A 14,666-nucleotide genomic window follows, 5' to 3' on the forward strand; every position below is an offset into this window, starting at 1 on the left:
ACAAATTTGCTTTTCAGGAATACCCAAAAATATAATATTGCAGTAATCTACATGGGATAAAATCATTGCTTCTAAAATCACTTGAAAGTATTTAGCTTCCAAGTAGGATTTAATCTGACACCTCAACCTTACACTGCTAAAAAAATTTCTTCTCAACTATGCCTACATATGATTGCATAGTTAATCTAGAATCCATGATCATTCCCTGGATCCTAACCTCACTCTGCAAAGAAATAATATGGTAGCACTGATCAAGACTGGATTGATTTGAGTTATTTCTACATTACAGCCACCTATCCAAAGCATATCGGTTTCTCTGGATTTATTTTTAATCAGTTATTTTACATTCACTCTAGTACAGTGTTCTTCAGCCACCGGTCCTTGGACCAGTGCCGGTCCACAGAAATTTCCTGCCGGTCCACAGGGCCAGCACATGCATCAGGCTCAAAACAGTGTTCTTCAACCGCCGCTCCACGGTGCGATCGATGCGGTGTTATCTTCAAGCCTGCTCCCTCTTCATCACTGATTCAGTGCACAAAGCCACGGGCAGTGGTTCCTACACGCGTCCTGCGCCTGAACCGGAAGCCTTCTCTCTGACGTTGCAACATTAGAAGGAAGGCTTCCAGATGAGGTACGGGACACGCAAGGAGCCGCTGCCCACAGCTTTATGCACTGCATCAGTGAGGAAGAGGGAGCCGGCCTGAAGATAATACCAGGGAAGGCATAAAATGGCTAGGAGGGAGCAGGCCAGAAGGTAAGGCATTGCATGGAGGGAGGGAGACAACAAAGGTAGGGGAGAATGATTTTATTTTTTAATTTAGTGATTGAATTATGTGAATTTTGAGAATTTACATCTGCTGTCAGTGTGCTTTGTGTAGTTTAATTTTGTGGTTAAGCATTATGTGTTGTTAAAAAGATTATATTGTGTATCTGTGAAAAATGAATGGGAAAATAGTGTTACAATTATTACTATTATGGGGGCAGGGTCTGGGGTGGAGACTGGGTATAAATGGGCGGGGTATGGCCCATGACTTAGCCGATGCCGGTCCACAGAATAATTCTTTTATTTCTGCCGGTCCATAGGTGTAAAAAGGTTGAAAAACACTGCTCTAGTATACTGTATGATCAAAAACTTTGCTCATATAAATAAGCATTGTAGTCCTTGGAAAGAAAATATCATAAAATAGCATCACCATATGACTAATAAATACAGCTTTTTCTAGCCTAGCCCCTGCGCTTCTCTAATCCCCTGCTTCTGATTCTGCTAATCCCCATTTCCTACTCTTTCCCTCCAAAATCAGGAACGAGTATGTACCCTCAAACCTGGAAAAGACAGCATAGTTTTCTCTGCTTGAAACAGAAGCCTATGTGGCTTGTCACTGTGGCAGGATTTTTCTTTCCTGTAATTTTTGGCAGAATTCCTGGAGCCCCAGTTGCTGAATCCCTCCCTCTCAAAGCCTCAGAGAAATAATGGTTGTAATAGGGCTATGTCTTTCAGCTTAGCTTTGACTTCAGGAATTTGGTTAATTCAGACAGTGATAGGCTTATTTCACTGCTTTTCAAAGAGTTACAATATGATCGACTGTTGCAGTTGTCCATGTCATGCCATGGGCTCTCATATTGTTAATCTGTGGCAAAATTAACCAACTATGCTGAATTGGTTTTAACCTTTCAAATCAAAAACGATGCATACCCCCTACAGAAAATATTATTTGAGCAAAACAAGTGGTAAGTAACGGCCTCTTTTACAAAGCCACGCTAGCGGCTGTGCTGCGCTAACGGCCCCGAAGCCCATAGAGATTTAAAGGGCTTCGGGGCTGTTGCCATGCAGCAGCCGCTAGAATGGCTTTGTAAAGCTTTTCCCTTGGGGAGTGTGCGGTACAGTGGTTAGGGCTACAGCCCCAGCACCCTGGGCTTGTGGGTTCAAATCCTGCCCTTCTTCTTGTGACCTTGGGCAAGTCACTTAATCCCCATTGCCCCAGGTACGTTAGATAGAGTGGGACAGTTAGGAAAAAATGCTTGAGTACTTGAATAATTTATAATCCACATAGAATTGTAGAATAAAAATAAATAAATAACTACTGGTTGGAAGTCCTGAGAGCTTCTACCTCAATACACCTGTTGCCCTACTGTACTTACCTCGTTTTTCAACGGCTTCCATACACTGTATCACAAACCGGGGCACTGTAGTACCTTCACGTTCACAAAGTATGTGCAAGTGGCAACCAAAAACTTGATCTGTGATGGAAGGGAACAAGAAAATAAATCGATATTAACACAGAAATGTTACTTGAAAAATCCCCATTTCACCTAGGAATATGGCATTTCCAAACTAGTTATTTTTCTTTCTCTATCTCTGTCTACTAACTACTAGACCTATTACTATCTCTGTTTACTACTACTAACTAATAGACCTATTACTATTTCTTAGTTTAGTCTTCATTTTCCTTAATCACACAATAACTTTCAAGATGAATTTGTGTCTTGCTGTTAAGGTTCCATAAATCTATTTCCAGTGATAACAGTTGTGATTCCTGGCACTACTCAAGGTGTAATTTCAATTAGTGATTTGCATTAGTCTAGAGTAGGTGGGCAAATCAATTAGTTATAATTTTCCATATAAATGTGTAATTTTTTTAACAGGACACTTTTAATAATTCTCAAGAATAAACATATGCTTATATTGCAAAGGCCAACATTGATGCCTCTGGGGCTCATTTTCAAAAAAGATAGACATCAAAAAGATGACATAAACAGCACTTGGACGTCTTATTAGTCAAAACATCCAAGTGGCTATTTACTAAACTGACTTTCTATACATATTTCTGGCCATTTTGTCTCAGGTGTGTCTAAATCATAAGTGGGGCATGTTAAAGGCTTGTTTTGGACGGGCTTCGGATTTGGATGTTCTGCTTGATAATCAAACTTTTAACAACACGTCCAGGGCATCATTTAGATTAGTGCATCTCAAACTGTGTGCCGAAGCACACTAGTGTGCCTCCTGAGATCCCAAGTGTGCCGTGGCACACTGAGGAGGAAGAGAGGTGCCTGTCAGCTGACTTCCCTATATGGTACAGCAATAACGCTGCCCAATTCACCAAAGGCCTGCATGTTTTCGCCTTCTCTCTAGCATCCTACAGCTTCCCCCGGCCTCCTGGTCTCACCTTTAAAGCTAATTGCAGCAGTCTGCAGAGGATCGCCGGTAGGTAAAATGATTTTATTTTCAATATAGTGATTGAAATGTGTCAGTTTTGAGAATTTATATCTGCTATGTATATTGTGTGTATATGAAAAATGAATGGAAAAAAATTGCATTACAATTAGTAAAGGGGATGGAATCTGGGGCAGAGCTTGGATGGGTCTAGAGAGATCTGTGGTTGGGGTACTCAGTTGATATTTGTTAGATTTAGGGGGTACTTAGCTTGAAGTAGTTGAGAAACACTGCTGTAGGCAATCAGCTGGCACCAATGCCTCTCCTTCTCTCCGGCCCTCTTCCCTGCTAGCACCCTTTACTGGCATCTTAGGGCCCATCTGGAGGGCCTCCGCACATGTGTGAACGTCGACGTGGTGATGTCACGCATATGCGTAATGTCATCACGGCAACGTCCACGCACTTCTGGATGCCTCAAGCCATGGCTACTACCTTTAGTGTGCCCCGGCTCGAGAAAATTTGAGAGACACTGATTTAGATGTTTAGGGCTATACCTGTTTTAAAAAAGAATAAGGGTCAAAAAGGTATCCAAACTGGAGGGTTTAAGGCATGACCCCCTTACTCCCCCACTGATCACCCCCCTCTCACTACTCAAAGATGTGAAAAAAACAAAACAAAACTGTACATTCCAGTCTTTATTACAGATTCAAATGGCCACATATACAGCTCAGCAGATCAGAGGGGAATTCTGAGGGGTAAGGCAGTAAACATCACATTAAAAAGTCCCAGGTCCATATGCCACAATAACCTACTTATATTGTATGGTGAGCCCTCAAAAACACATCCAAAACCTACTATACCTATATAAAGATGATACCTGCAGGCATCAGGGCTATTGTTGTGGTGTACAGGTAGATACAGTATACATATATACATACATATATATACACACACATCCATATCTCTGAAAGTGTGCACTTTACAGGTTGGTGGAGTCTGCATGGAGCACCCACCCACATGTATAACTGAATACTCTACTATACTGTATGCTATGCATGAATATTTACACCAGTTCTATGGCTGGTAAGTGCACATGCCTGAATATCCAGTTATATTAGTAGTCTGTCAAGGAAAGTGGATGCTCCAAACAGGTGCCACTTTATAAGACCGCCCTTGTATATTGCAAATCTGCCAAGTTTCATCCAAATATGCCCCCAAAACAGAGAAGTAGAGGCTTAGCCTACTGTAGTGATTACTGGAGTGGACTAAGAATCTTGGAAACTGGGTTGAATTCCCACTTTGCCTCCTTGTGACTCAGGGCAAATCACCTAACTCACAATTTATCCAGGAGAAAAAGCTTGAATTATGAGATCACTAGGGACAGGGAATAAAAATGTAAACCACTTTGATTAGGGGAAGGCCTTTCATTAGGGAAAGCAATGCAGTTGCTTCTGGTGGCAGAATTTTTGGAGCAGTATGAAATGTCCTCAGCCAACCTAGCAATGACTTCATAATGGCCGGGGTTTTTTTTAGCTGCCCACCACCTCTCACCACTCCTACTGTGCTAAAAAGCCAAAAAATAAATACTGGGCCTCTGAGACCCACACACGCCTCCAAGTCTCTGATAGTCACGCCCCCCTCTGACGCACGCTTTCGCATTACTGGGGGGCTTGACCAGTAGGGTCTTGGAGGTGCTCATGGGTCTCAGAGGTCCTGTGTTTATCATTTGGCTTATTGTTCCTGCAGGATTGGGAAGAAGAGGTGAGAAATTGGTGGGTGGCGGCAGGTGGAGCTGTAGCAGCTGATCTTTCACCTCACTCCCTCTCTCCAGGCTAGCTTGTTTGCTTTATTTGCCACTCATGGCTGAATAAATGCTGTCCATCTAAAGTTACAGGTTCCTGAGGAAGGGACCTAGAGTCCCCGAAACCAGGCTGGTTGAACCTACTCCTGAATTTCATCTGACTTGTCAGTTTACAGTGTCTCCTTGCCTTTGTTTTTCATCTATGGACCACGCCTGCAAGCTAAGTTTTCCTTTTTGATTCTGGGAGTCAGCTGGGGGGACCTTCAAAGTATTTTTCCTCTGTTTCAGCACTGTGAATATGTGATTTATTATTATCACTATTGAATTTCACCTTATTTCACCCTATTTTTGATTTGGTTGGTGGGTGCACACAGGAGGGATTTGATGATGGTGTGCTGGTGGAGGTTATTAGACCTTCACCTTAGCATGTGAGTGCTGGAGATGTTTTTTTCCTTTCGCTGGTCCTTCACACTGAGACTCCCTCCTTTTTTCAATTATATTATTTATATGGCATATGATTGGTAGTCCAGTGCTCGAGACAGAAGTTAGTTACTTTGAAGGTCCATCAGACCTTTTTTTGCTGCTGTTTGTGGTTTCTATTTTATATCATGTGCAGCTTTTTGCTTAGTGGAATTAGTTTTGATCTTTCACCTCAAGCATTAGATTGCTTTGAGCCACCCCTGATTTGGATTGTACAATAGAATGCTAGTACCTGACCCTTAACTATGAAGAGAAAGTAAGTACTGTATGTTCTTGTCAGTACTCTACCAGAAGAAAGAAAGCACAACCCTACGTATAGAAACAGCACAAAAAAGGAATTAAGAACTCTTGATGAAGCTTGCCTCATGCTCTATTTTTTTTAGCCATTTATTTGTACTTGCTTTTATTATTTATATGTTTGCAATAAATTGATTGTTCCTGTGGCTGATTTGTGGTGCCCCTTCTCTACTCTTTTTGCTTTGTGTTCTTGTCAGTATGCATAGTTGAACATGTGCATACACAGGTACATAAGAGATCATTTTCAGCGAGAAAATGATTTATAAAATTACCCCTGGAAATGAGATGAATATATGAGTCTTCCAGTTTGAAGAACTCGTACATTGTGTCAGCTTGTATACATAATGAATTACACTTGAAACAGAAGATCTGGCTTTTTCATCTTTATGCTTTTAAACTTTTGACCAATTATGTTGATCATGTTGAAACATATCAGTGCAACCAGGCTAGGTTTCTACAAATTACAAATTAGCTTCTTTTCTATCATCTCGGCAATATATTTTTGACAAATTATGAAGAGAGCATTCAGTAATGGGAGCTATGTCAGGATAAAAATGAATCAAGCATGTGAGATAGACAATTCAATAGCAGTATGTTCATGCTCAAAGAATGTGACTTTTTCCACATACTTTGCTATTAAAGTCCATTTAAAGTTCAGGAGGCAAGATTTGAATTAAACTTCCTTAGTACTAGCGATGCAAAAAAAAATAAAAAAAAAATACAGATTTTATGCCAGTTTAATAGTACATTTCTGCATTGGATTTAGCAAAATGTAGCACACAATCAGTTACTACTTAGGGCTCCTTTTACGAAGGCGCATTAGGGTCTTAATGCACGGAATAGCGCACGCTAAAATGCTGCATGCGCTAGCCGCTACCGCCTCCTCTTGAGCAGGTGGTAGTTTTTCAGCTAGCGTGCGCTAATCTGGTGCGTGCGTTAAAAACGCTAGCGCACCTTCATAAAAGGAGCCCTTAGGATCAAACCCTAGTGATATTGCCTGAAATGTTATCCATGTAGAGAATGCTGCATATTGATATGATCGTAGGGTGGAAAATCGGTAAATGACATCCAATGTTAGGCACCGGAAAAATCCACACTAAGATAGTTTTCAGCAAAAGGCACTTGGTACAGAAAACCCTTAGCTGAATAGCATCTTAGCATAGATTTCAAGCTAACTTTGGACACCAGCATTTATGCCTGCTGAAACCTGGTGTAAATAATGGCATCTAATGATGTTTGCACAGAAAAGTGTAGGAGAGGGCCAAAGAACATCATAACATAACATACAATTGTATTTGTATACCGCAATACACAATGAGGTTCGATGCGTTTAACAGGAATTAAGTAGAAGACCGTATATGAGAGGTCAGGATACAAGTAGAAATAACATAGGATTATGACAGGGTCAGAGTCAAATTAAATTATAGTATGGTAGAGATAAAGCACCAAGGACCATCCAGATGAGGGATGTGTTTCAGCGAACAAATGCCTGCCTCAAGGGATCCATTCAATAAAAAAAACATAGGCATAAATGAACACTTAAACACCAAAAGTGAAATGTGTAATGTAAAATGAAGCTGTGGAGTTGATTTGATTGTCCCTCATCTGGATGGTTCTTGGTGCCTTTTCTCTACATATCTAATGATGTTTCCAATGCCTGATCATATTTAACACACGAAAATTCTTATGCATCCCTTTTGCATGCATTCTTTATTGTTTAAGATGAGGCTGCACTGGTAATGTTGATGTAAGACAGGGAGTTCGGCAACACTGCTTGTAGTGCAGTTTCTGTTATTGATTTGGAGAGAAATGTTTGGAGGAGAGAATATCTTTTTAGTGCACATCAGTTTTCAGACATCGTATATGTGACTCCTGAGGCAGGCTCTATAACCAAGTTTTTTTATGTTGAAAGTATCATAAAGTCCTTTGAAGGAACTCTGCTGGCTTGGTTTTTCTCCATCGTCCCCGCTGTTCTTTATTTCTGCAGAACCTAATTTGCAGAAGTTGGCTGTGATCATGTGATTGGGCTGAGCAGTCATTACCCATCACTCTCTACTCCCCAGGCATCTTCTGGTCTTCCTGCTTGTTCACCAGGCTCTGTTAAACAAACACAACACTGTTATTCAAACACACTCTATTAATATCCCTGACAAGGTCCCTCCAGGCTCCTCCTGGTCATCACTAGATCCTCCCTGGACTCCATAGTTATTCCAACTGCTTCCAGGTCCTCTCCCGACCCTTCATTGGTTCTCTGAGTCTTCTGGCACTTCCAGTGCCACTTACCAGTCTCTCCACCAGTCGCCACCGGCCAACGTTCTTCAGGGTCTGTCAGGCTGCTTCCTCTTGGGCTCATCTGGCAGCTCCTGGTGCCATTACTGGTCTCTCTGCCAATCACCACCGGTCCCTCCGCCAGTCACAGACCAGTCCTCCATCAACCTTGGACCTTAACTCTTCTGACTATCCTTGTGGGGCCACCGCCAGTCCCTGTACTCCCTGGCTTGTTGGGACCTTTGGGTCCTGGATAGCTCTTCACCAGTCTTTCCATTGGTCATCAAGCCTGAGACCCTCCCTGGACTCCAGGCTCTACTAGACCCTCCGGATACTCCTTCTTCCAGGCCCTTCTCAGCCAGTCTCTCTCTCTGAGGACTCTGTCTGAGAACTTACTTCCCATTCTTCAGCCACTCTCCTTGTAAGGGCTTTCCCAGTCACTCACATATCTACTCAACCCCATGCTGGTCATCAAGCCTGGAGTTTTTTCCAAATCACTCTAAGCTCTACTAGGCAGACTAGTTTATCATACTTACTGAGAGTTAGGCTAGTGGCCAGCATTCCTCCTTTTAAGGATTGCCTGGCTTCCAAAAGAGTTTCTACTTTCCTTAGCTCTTTGCTCTGGACCTGTCCTTTTCAGCACCCTACTTCACTCAGGGTGAGTGAACAGCTCCCAGGTACCTTTACGGCTCGTATTCAAATTAGCTCCACATACTTCAGTGCTCAGGCTCCTTCTGCTGGCTTGTGATAGGAAGTTCACCCTGTCACACACACCTAACTTATAGGATGGTCTCTGGCCTTTTGCACCCCTCCCATAGCCATGCTATAAAATTTAGGTGCAGATGTTACAATGTATGACTTCAAATTGGTGACAATTGACATCAATTAATGTTGACGCCTCATTAATTAATTACTTTGCATGCATATGGGCAACCTATACAGGATATGGAAAGTAAAGTTGGATATTATAATATCTGGGTTAAATATTCAGCCAGTAGTAGTCAGTGTCTGTTGGCCACCATTAGCATTATGCCTAGATATGCAATGACAGGCCATGTTCAGGTACCTGCACTGAATATCTGGATTCTGTATTTGTGCGGCCAACTATCCCTTATCCATTTGAGTGAGGCATTCAGCACTTAACCATTTAAGTTAAACTGGACTAGGACTGTGTTTTATGTGGTCCTATTTGTCTGATTAACTTAGGAAGCTAAGGGCTGATTATCATCGTTTAATTGCATAGGTGCCGACTCTGTCTTCAAACCACCCAGAAAATTGCTGACTTCATGTTTGATGATTAGTGCTATTATTCAGTAGCACTATCCAATTAACTGCCACTGAATATCTGCGAATAGCCCCACAGAAACAATTTAACCAGACAGAAACATCTACTTCCTGGCTTAAATACTTTGAATATCAATCTCTTTATTGGGACCAAGATCAAATTTATTTATTTATCTTTTCCGCATCCCCTCCCCCCCCTCCTTTTACTAAGCTGCGGTAGAAGTTTCTACTGCAGCCTTCAGTGCTAAATGCTCTGACGTGTTCAAATGCTCATAGGAATTCTATGAGCATCGAAGCATTTAACAAACCGAGCCATGGTAGAAACCTACACCGCAAGTTAGTAAAAGGAGGAGGGGGGTATTAGGTATTTATATACTGCCTTTCAAGGTTATCTAAGTTGATTTTCAATCAGGTACTCAAACATTTTCCCTATCTTCCTGGTGGTCTCACAATTTACCTAACGTACCTGGGGCAATGGAGGATTCCTTTTCTCCCTCTCCCACTCATCTAGCTCTTATTGAGTTTCATTATGCAGATATGAAAGCCCAGTGAAGCAAAAATGGGATTCTGATAGATCACTTTCCCTATCATATAGTATTTACTTACACACACACCCAAGTATCTAAAGTGGGGTATGTGATTTCTGGGGTTAATTATTATTTTTTTTAATGCTAAACAGTTTTCATTTTATAAAGATGTAATTAGTCCCTACCCGAGGCTGAAATTTTGCAAGATTATGTAGTTGATTGCTCTCTATCTTGTGATATAAATATGTCACATACTCCCCTATTATTGGTCCTTTTTCACTCAGTGGATTACATTTTATAAAGGAAAGTAGGTGCCTACTTTTCTTTATAGCATAAGTTCCAAATAAGCATCTTCTAGGTGCCTAAATATAGGTGTCCTTTTTCAGAATAGTACTCATAGCTAGAGTAGTTCTCAAAAGGTGTCATTTTGGCTAGTTGGTACTGATATTTCAAGATGGCATATTTACAGTGCATCAAAAAGTTAAATCCCAGGTCTAAAGTTAGGTCTTAGCTAGCACATGCAAAATAGCACGCTCTAAAGTTTCATTATAATACATTATTCAATTTCAGTGGAACAATTCAGCATGCATGCGAGGTCTGTACCACGGGGCATGCTATCTTTTTGTGCATACCAATGCACACGTTGAAATTTACAGTGCAGGGACCACAGTCACTTGCTAAAAAAAATAAATAAGTAAAAGATCTCTATGCATTACACAAAGAATAACTGTTTTCTGGAGCATAAAGAAGGAAAATGGGAACGTGCCTTTGTTTTGATTTATTGTAGATAGGGCATGTCAGGACTGTACTTTTTATGACTTGAAGTAAGAGATGTACACATCGCTCCAAAATCTCATATTATGACAGTTTGTTTCCTTATACAGCTTGTTTAACTCTGATGCCTGGGAAATAAGACACAATTACCATCTTATGGAATGCTACCTAACCTTAAAGGCTCCCCTGTGAGTAGAAAATCACTTCATCTCTTCAAAGTTCATTTCACTTTCTCAGGAATTATTCCTTCACAGGCTCCTGAAATACGACTGCTCATCATTTAAACATTTAAGTTGATTGTTCAGAAAAATCTATGTTACAAAAAACATAACAAAAAAACCCATTTCCCATGCAGAATGCTCCGTTCACAACAGTTTTCACAAAGAAGCTGCATGCTTTACCCATATACAGCTTTAATCATTCACTTCTTCAGCTGTTATCAATTTAAAGCCAATGAAACTCCCACACTGAGTCCATTTGAACAGTCAGTTCTAATATCTCAGGGCATCTGTAGTTAGTTTGAATTGGTTGCAAAAGCAGAACTAACAAGTTAAGCTCTGACCATAAGTTCATATCAGGTCAATAAAGGATACATTAGGTATGGACAGTTAGGCCCCCCTATTCTATAAATGGTGCCTTAACTTAGGCGCCAGGAGACACCCTATAGCAGGGATCTCAAAGTCCCTCCTTGAGGGCCGCAATCCAATCGGGTTTTCAGGATTTCCCCAATGAATATGCATTGAAAGCAGTGCATGCGCATAGATCTCATGCATATTCATTGGGGAAATCCTGAAAACCCGACTGGATTGCGGCCCTCAAGGAGGGACTTTGAGACCCCTGCCCTATAGGCACCTAAGTCACGAAGAAAAGGCAGGTTCTCTTAGGCTTCCGCTGCTGGCATCATGATTGCAGCAGGTTTTCGGGTCTCGCCGCATCTGTGTAGAAAGAACTGATGATTTAGTCACAGCATGATGGCTGAAATTTCGGTTCTTTCTACACAGACGCGGTGAGACCCGGAAACCTGCTACAATTGGGAAAATGCAGTTTAAAAGTGTTTTTAAAATAAATTTCACGGCGCCTTAAAAAAATGGTGCTGGAATGACACCTACGGAGGCGCTTTATAATAATAATAATAATAATAATAACTTTATTTTTGTATACCGCCATACCCCGAAGAGTTCTAGGCGGTTCACATTAGTTAGACAGAGATTACAAGTGGTTACATATTGAATAGATCATAGAGTTGCAAACCGCAAGGCGAGAGTAGTTACAAGTGGTTACATATCGAATTGATCATAGAGTTGCGAACAGCAAGGAGAGAAGTAGGGGGGAGAGGAGGGAGATGGGGGAGGGGAGTAGATCAGAACGGGGGGAGGATTGAAAAGGGGCATTAAGGGTCTTGGTCTCGGAATAGGTGAGTTTTGAGTAATTTTCTAAAGTCGAGGTAGTTGTAGGCCTTTATGATGCTTAATGCCACTGTAGGCATTATGCACCATAGAATGCTTCCGTAGGTATAATTAATTTCAAAGGTAGGCCTTTGAAAAGCCTTGTCTACATTTCTGGTGCCTACCTTTCCCAAAGGCACAATTCTCTAAATGGCACCATCGTGCGACTGACACACGATCGGTGGTCACTTTTAAGGTGGATGCTGACAACGGCGCATCCGGGCCTTAATCATAATTAGCGTATGAAAATCCAAGAAGCATTTTAAGAAGGCCGGTATATTTATACATCTAGCCCTGTAGTTTGCATTACACCTTCAGCTTCTATAAGAAACTAGTAGAACAGGACAATTTTATCCAATTATCTTTATCTGGATATTCAGTAGAATTTATCTAGAGAAGCATGCCACAGAACATTTGGGTGAATTTTCCTGCATAGCTTTAGGCCTCTTATTTGTATACACTGACTTGTCCACAGTAATTAAACTGGATCAAGCTCAGTATAATGCCATCTGGCTAAATATAGTAGCCCATCCCTAAAACACCTCCAGCACTGTCTGTATTTTGTCCATGTAATTTTGTTCTCACCAAAATGTACGAGCAAAATTGCAAAGCCAAAGGAAAAAGGAGCTTAGTGCCTGTACACGACTAACATTTAGACGCACCCATTTTGGCCTATGAAAACCAAGCCTGACTAAGGACTCCATTTACTAAGCTGTGATAGCGGTTTTAGCGCGCGCTTAAGCACACTAAATTGCTGTGCACGCTAGACGATAGTGCCAGCATTGAGCTGGCGTTAGTTCTAGCTGCCTAGCGCAGATTTAGCGCATGCTAAAATTCTGCGTGCGCTAAAAACGCTATCGCAGCTTAGTAAAAGGAGCCCTAAGTGTGTACAGATTGGGTTATTCATAGTGCGCCTAACTTTTTGGAATGTTCACAGCCCACCCATGCTTCTCTCCTGGCCTTGCCTCTTTTGAGATTCACATATTAGAATTTACACGCACCACTGTATAGAATATACTTAGAAAGTTGTGCTCATAACTTCTCTTTTAAAAATTTATTTTATTTTCATTACATAACTTCTAATTAGTTCCAATTATCAGTGCTGATTAGCTTGTTAACCTTGTTAAATTGTGCTCGCAAATCGTCAATACACATATATTTGCGTGTTACAGCCAAATTCTGTAAATGGCGTCTAGAAAAGCAGCATCTTTTGCATGTCAATCAAAGTTAGGTACCATTTGCCTCTTTGTGGATAATACCAAAATCTTTAATGGAGTAGATACCCCAGATAGTATGAATAACATGAAGAAAGACCTAGCAAAGTTTGAAGAAAGGCCTGAAATTTGGCAGCTAAAATGTAATGCTAAGAAATACAAGGTCATGCATTTGGGCTGCAAAAACCCAAAGGAACAGTATAGTTTAGGGGGTGAAGAACCTATGTGCATGACATAAGAGCAGGACTAGGGTGTGATTGTGTGTGATGATGTTAAGGTGGCCAAACAGATTGAAAAGGGTGACAGCGAAAGCTAGAAGGATGCTAGGGTGCATAGGGAGAGATATGGCCAGTAGGAAAAAGGAGGTATTGTTGCCCCTGTATAAGACTCTGGTGAGACCTCATTTAGAATATTGTGTACAATTCTGGAGGCTGCACCTTCAAATGGATATAAAAAGGATAGAGTCAGTCCAGAGGAAATCTACTAAAATGGATGGGTGGTCTTTGTCATAAGGTGTATGGGGAAAGACTTAAAGATCTCGATATATATACTTTGTAGGACAGGCGGGAGAGGGGAGATTTGACGTTTAAATACCTATGCGGTATAAATGCACATAAGTCGAGTCTCTTTCATTTGAAAGGAAGCTCTGAAATGAGAGGGCATAGGAGGAAGTTAAGAGGTGATAGGCTCCAGAGTAATCTAAGGAAATCCTTTTTTGACAGAAAGGGTGGAAGATGCATGGAACAGTCTCCTGGAGAAAGTGGTGGAGACAGAGACTGTGTATGAATTCAAGAAAGTGTGAGATAGGCACGTGGGATCTCTTAGAAAGAAGAAGCGAGAATGGTTACTGCGAATGGACAGACTTAAGTTTCAAGTTTCAAGTTTATTAGATGACTTGATAAATCGCTTAATCAAATATTCTAAGCGATGTACACTTTAAATTTAACAATTAGTAAATATAAAAAACAAAAACAAACAATACAGTACATACAATTATTAAATAATGGGTAAGAACTCATGATTATTAACATTGATAAATGGGAAAGAAGGGATGAACTACAATTCATAAAGTAAAGAAGAAACATTGATGGGAAACACAAAAGGAATAATTAACACAGGTTTCATATTGAAAACATAATACTAGAACTAAAATTATAATATAAAAGCATCTTTAAAAAGGAAGGTTTTAAGTTCAGTTTTAAATTTTCCAATATGATGGGCCATCATATTTCTATTTTTTATGTTTCTATGTTTCTATTTGTAGAATCACACAAGCAGTGCCTAAATTGACAGGTACCAGTAGGCATGTACACCTTAGGCGCCGGTACATTAAGCTAGGGTTTTTTTGGCTTAAAATACCGGAGCCTAAGGTAGATGCCTACCAATGCCTAACTCAATCCATGCCCAAACTCTACCCCAAATCCA

The 14,666-nt window shown here is 40.9% G+C and overlaps 1 protein-coding gene across 1 annotated transcript in view; it reads right to left on the reverse strand.

The window, feature by feature from the left end:
* ARHGAP15 (Rho GTPase activating protein 15) overlaps positions 1 to 14,666 on the reverse strand; it is an 850,722-nt gene that overhangs the window by 350,989 nt on the left and 485,067 nt on the right. The window contains exon 10 of the mRNA XM_033947260.1: positions 2,140 to 2,238. Within this exon, the coding sequence (XP_033803151.1) occupies positions 2,140 to 2,238 (99 nt within the window). The remainder of the gene's footprint in view (positions 1 to 2,139; positions 2,239 to 14,666) is intronic.

Source organism: Geotrypetes seraphini, chromosome 5, assembly GCF_902459505.1.
Source record: "Geotrypetes seraphini chromosome 5, aGeoSer1.1, whole genome shotgun sequence".
Taxonomy (NCBI): Eukaryota; Metazoa; Chordata; class Amphibia; order Gymnophiona; family Dermophiidae; genus Geotrypetes; species Geotrypetes seraphini.